The sequence below is a fragment of the Physeter macrocephalus genome, unplaced genomic scaffold, assembly GCF_002837175.3.
Source record: "Physeter macrocephalus isolate SW-GA unplaced genomic scaffold, ASM283717v5 random_971, whole genome shotgun sequence".
Classification (NCBI taxonomy): Eukaryota; Metazoa; Chordata; class Mammalia; order Artiodactyla; family Physeteridae; genus Physeter; species Physeter macrocephalus.
The window spans coordinates 20,717-25,000 of NW_021146644.1; the positions used below are offsets into that span (position 1 = coordinate 20,717).

Genomic DNA, 4,284 nt, shown 5'->3' on the forward strand with positions numbered 1-4,284 from the left:
GGACGCGCAGGCTCAGCGGCCATGGCTCAAGGGCCCAGCCGCTCCGCAGCATGTGGGACCTTCCTGGACCGGGGCACGAGCCCGTGTCCCCTGCATCGGCAGGCAGACTCTCAACCACTGCGCCACCAGGGAAGCCCTGGCACGCGGATTCTTAACCACTGCGCCACCAGGGAAGTCCCTGCCTTGTTTCTTTTAATCAAAATGGATGATTTGATATTCTCCTACTTGCCATGGAGGCAATCTACGAGGCTACAAAACTCACACTTGAGGTATGGTTATACCTCACTTGCAGAGTCAGGATTGTTACGTAAAAGTTGGCAAATCACTTGAGAAGCTTCTTATTTAGGTATCTTGACTCACCGTCAATTTACTTACGTAACTAGTCCCACAAATACATGCAAAGTACAGAATGGATGAGACCACTTATGCGCAAGAGAGATTAGAATATAAACGCAGGTGAGGCTCCTCACTACCTTTTGTGGCTAAGTGCTGCTTTTGTTTTTCTTTTTAATCCAGTATTTGTATATACTGTGAAATGTTGCTTTGTTTTCCTAGCCTCTTCGTCTGGAAGGGACTCTGTCTCTGATATCAGCCACTAAATCTCAACTCACTCTCTCTCAGAAGGTATCTAAATTCTTATCAAGAGTAATAATGTAAACTAACACCAGGAAGCCTGAGGGTACTAGAACATTCACTGAACATCATACCGGTGTAGCTGGGTATGATGTTCCCCCTCTCTCAACTTACCAGAGATGATATCAGTGAGTAGATGGTGGGGCAAGTGGAGAAATTCCTCTGTGCTCTGCAGCTGGGCCAGGTGGGCCTTGGCACAGTGCTTGGCAGCAGTGTAGAGCTCAGGATCACTGTGTCGATCTGCCAGCCACATCACTTGAAGGCAGTCGCCCACTTGCACTGTGCGGGCCAAAAACCGAGAACACTCCTCAAAGAGAGATGTCAGCTGATACATGTCTGACACCTCATAAATTTCCTGCAGCTCCTCAGCTCGAAGTTTCACAGTCCCATGGTAGATATAATCAACCAGGAGCTGGAAAACAGACTCGCTGACATCCTGCAGCACAATTACCTGGTTGTGGGCCTTCTTCAGGTTGGAAGTGAACATGGACCGGAAGAAGCAACTCTGAGCTGAGAGGACCAATCGGTGGAGCTGAAACTCCTGGCCTTCCACTGAAAAGGTGACATCAGCAAAGAGCTCTTCCTCCAAACACAGTTTCATGATGCCTTGAGCCACACGGCCTGAGTGTGACCTATCTTTGAAAGTGTAGTTCACAAAGTAGTTCTCATCCATGGATGCTCCAGGCTCCTCTGGTGATTCCATGGTTGTAGCCAACTTCTCTCTCTGCCAGCTGTCTGCAAAACACCACCACCCTGAATAATTTAAGTAACCCATAGCCACAGTCTATGAATCCAATTGTCCAATGCAGGGAAGGAGAAGGGAAAAGTGAGGGCACAGTCGGCCCAGATTAGCCTTAGTCCTGGCCCTGTTAATGACATCTGATGTTCTCCTTCAACCAAAGCTGTACTCATTCTCTTGCAGTTACATCACATTCCAAATGAAATAAAAATTTCGTACTCTGGGTGTTTCCCCGAGAAAACACAGAATACTCCTTTCCTTTATGTAACAAAAGGACTGGTATTTAGGTCAACACATGAAAGCGAGGGATTGGAGGAAGCCTATGATTTTAAAAGCCTGGGAAAAAGCCTTACTAACCAAATAACTATTAGCATAAAACTTGTGAGGCTCGGGGCAGCAGAACCTGACAAAAAGATCCCCATGTCCTTGTGGCCAGGCCCCTCTTTCCCCGCGCAGGGAATCCAGACCTTACAATCTGAGGTTTGTCCTGGAACATCTCTCAGATCCACATTTGCTCTTTTCTGAGCCTCTCCCCGGCACTTCCCCGCTCGTCCTAATGACTCCCCAAGGCTTCCTCCCAGAACTCGAGACGGAGCCCAGCCGTCCCTAGCACGGGGCCCAAGGAAGCCCATCGCCACGCGCAGTGTTCCCGCTCCACCTGGAGTCGCCTGGGAAACGGTCGCTAGGGAAACCGTTCTTCTCTCCCCCTCCTCCTAGCCTTGCCCGCCGGCCCTCATCAAAAGCTTAGCTCAGGGAAGGGGGAGGGGTGTGGAATGCGGAACCCAGATCTCTCGCCCCTTCTTCTCTCACCAGTCTGGTTCCTTAGGATCCTTGCCTTCTCTCCAGCCTCTGTCACACCAAGCTAGAGCACGTTCACCTCACGGTTTCCCCACCTGCTGGCTTCGCTTTCTCACCTGCCTTCCCTCCTTTCATTCCGAAGCCCGGAACCCAGAATCCGGAACCTCTGCTTCCGACCCCGCGTCCGCCCGGAAGAAGATCTGTTGCACACTTCCGCTTCCGGTCCGTGCCCTTGGGGCTCCGTGTCCTATAGGTCTGCCCTCGGCTACCTGGAGCGCATCCGGGGAACATGGCGGTGGCGGCAGCGGCAGCGGCAGCAGCAGCAGCGGCTCGGGGGTGTTGGCTGGGACTCGTGGGGTCCGCTGCGCTGGCCAGAGGTGAGCAGCGGACAGCCGGCTGAGGTCCGGGGCAGGAACGGCTACACGCCCAGCGCAGGGAGTTCCTCAGGCCTCACACTGCGCTTCCGTGTCTATCTTCCCATGCAGCGGCCTGGAGACCCTTGGTGCTGTTGCTGCCGGTGAGGAGGGAGAGCGCTGCGGCAGACACGCGCCGTGAGTATGTGCGGGTCCGGCCCTTCTCGGGACTACAGGCGGGGCCCCGTTCATTCCCTTTGTCAGATGTTTGCCCTTGTCCTGGGCTGCCCTCCTCTGTGTTTCCTGGCAAGTCTCTGTTTGTCCTTAGAGAGCTGACTCCAATGGTCCTCACTGTGCAGGCAGAATCGAACCCTCCCTGTGCCCTTAGGCCTTTCTGTTATGGTTCTGTTGCCCCTTGTCCCTTTCCATGATTCCCTTTTTCTCTGATTAAACTGTCAGCTCTTTAAAAGCAGGAAACATAAACTTTGGGCCTGAGTCTTGTTATAATAGTAGTCCACGTTACTTGAATGCTTATCGTGTGCCAGGCATCTTGCTAAGCGATTAATGAACGATTATAGTCTTCACAACAATCTTATGAGGTAGATAGTATTATGCTCTTCTACTGTAGAGCAGGAAATAGTCCAGAGAAGTAACTTGCCCAGGATCACAGCACTAGAAAGTGACAAAGTAGGCCTCCCTGCTGCCAAAGGCAGAGAAAACCTAACAGTTACTCTGCAGCCTATGATGTGTGGTTGCTCAGTGATTTAGTGTTGTACGAATGAGTGTACGGAGATAAGTTACAGTCAATATAAGCCAAGTGGGAGTCAGGAAACCTGACATTTCCCCCTTTCTGGGCCTCAGTTTCCTCATCTACATCAAAAAAAAAAAAAAAAAGGTTTCAACTACATAATCTGTGATGGCTCTTCAGCCCTGAAGTTCTTAGCTGGAGAACCTGCTATGAGCCAGATGCTAAGGAGATAAAGAGAAGCAAAAGTTCTGGTTCTCACGCTTAAAGAGCTTCTAGTGCGGTAAGAGAGCTGAGACATATGCTGCTTTAGCAGAAATGCAGGCATTGTGAAGGAAGAACCATGGAGTAGTTTTGAGAAGAGTCAAACACCCCAGCTGCAGTAATAAGGTGAGTCTTTGTGGACTGTGTAGGTGGCATTTTCCCTATGTTTTCATCACTTCCTGTTCCATGGAAGAAGAAGCTGCCACTTCACCTTTCTCAAGGTTCTGCAGGGAGTCCTGACTGGGAAACAGCACCCCTTACAAGCTCAAGAGACTGAATGCAGGGTTGGCTGCTGCCTTCTACTTTCCTTTCTTAAATATGCTTTCTCCTTCCAGCCACTGTGAGACCACAGAATGATGTGGCCCACAAGCAGCTCTCAGCTTTCGGAGAGTATGTGGCTGAAATCCTGCCCAAGTATGTCCAGCAAGTTCAGGTAATATTCACTACTGTTGTTTGGGTTTGGGTCAAGAAAGAACCATGTTGAGACTTCCCTGTTGGTCCAGTGGTTGGGACTCCACACTTTCGATCCCTGGTTGGGGAACTAAGATCCCACATGCCAGGTGGCACAGCCAAAAAAACCCCAAAAAACAGTGAAAGAAAGAACTGTGTTCTCAGGGCATGTGGGAGTGGGCAGCCTGGAATCAAACCACAGACTTCTTCATCCCAACTTGGTCTTTTTTCTCTGCCTTAAACCAGGAGACTCCAGCTGAAGTTAGCTGCTCCCTCTGTAGCTTTGTTCCTTTTCCTCTCCT

At 50.5% G+C, this 4,284-nt stretch overlaps 2 protein-coding genes across 4 annotated transcripts in view; one reads left to right on the plus strand and one right to left on the minus strand.

Annotated features, from left to right (window-relative positions):
• KBTBD4 (kelch repeat and BTB domain containing 4) overlaps nucleotides 1-2,461 on the minus strand; it is a 5,336-nt gene extending 2,875 nt beyond the window's left edge. Inside the window, exons 1-2 of one of the 3 annotated variants that reach the window (XM_007112959.4) lie at nucleotides 2,287-2,461; nucleotides 748-1,368 (exon numbers count right to left, since the gene is read on the minus strand). In XM_007112959.4, the coding sequence (XP_007113021.3) occupies nucleotides 748-1,368; nucleotides 2,287-2,461 (796 nt within the window). Of the gene's footprint in view, nucleotides 1-747; nucleotides 1,369-2,182 lie in introns of all 3 variants that reach the window. The other 2 variants (XM_055083520.1, XM_007112960.3) reach the window with 2 other exon arrangements.
• LOC114485447 (NADH dehydrogenase [ubiquinone] iron-sulfur protein 3, mitochondrial-like) lies at nucleotides 2,432-4,274 on the plus strand. Its single transcript, XM_028486891.2, has 3 exons — nucleotides 2,432-2,547; nucleotides 2,656-2,721; nucleotides 3,868-4,274. The coding sequence occupies exons 1-3, from the start codon at nucleotides 2,460-2,462 to the stop codon at nucleotides 4,014-4,016; spliced, it is 303 nt and encodes a 100-aa protein (XP_028342692.1). The 5' UTR covers nucleotides 2,432-2,459; the 3' UTR covers nucleotides 4,017-4,274.
• The last annotated feature ends 10 nt before the right edge of the window (nucleotides 4,275-4,284 follow it).

Coding starts and splice junctions, on each gene's coding strand:
- LOC114485447 (XM_028486891.2), top strand. CDS start 2,460: ATGGCGGTGGCGGCAGCGGCAGCGGCAGCAGCAGCAGCGGCTCGGGGG. Junction 2,548..2,655: donor GTCCGCTGCGCTGGCCAGAG/GTGAGCAGCGGA, acceptor CTTCCCATGCAG/CGGCCTGGAGACCCTTGGTG. Junction 2,722..3,867: donor CGCTGCGGCAGACACGCGCC/GTGAGTATGTGC, acceptor TTCTCCTTCCAG/CCACTGTGAGACCACAGAAT.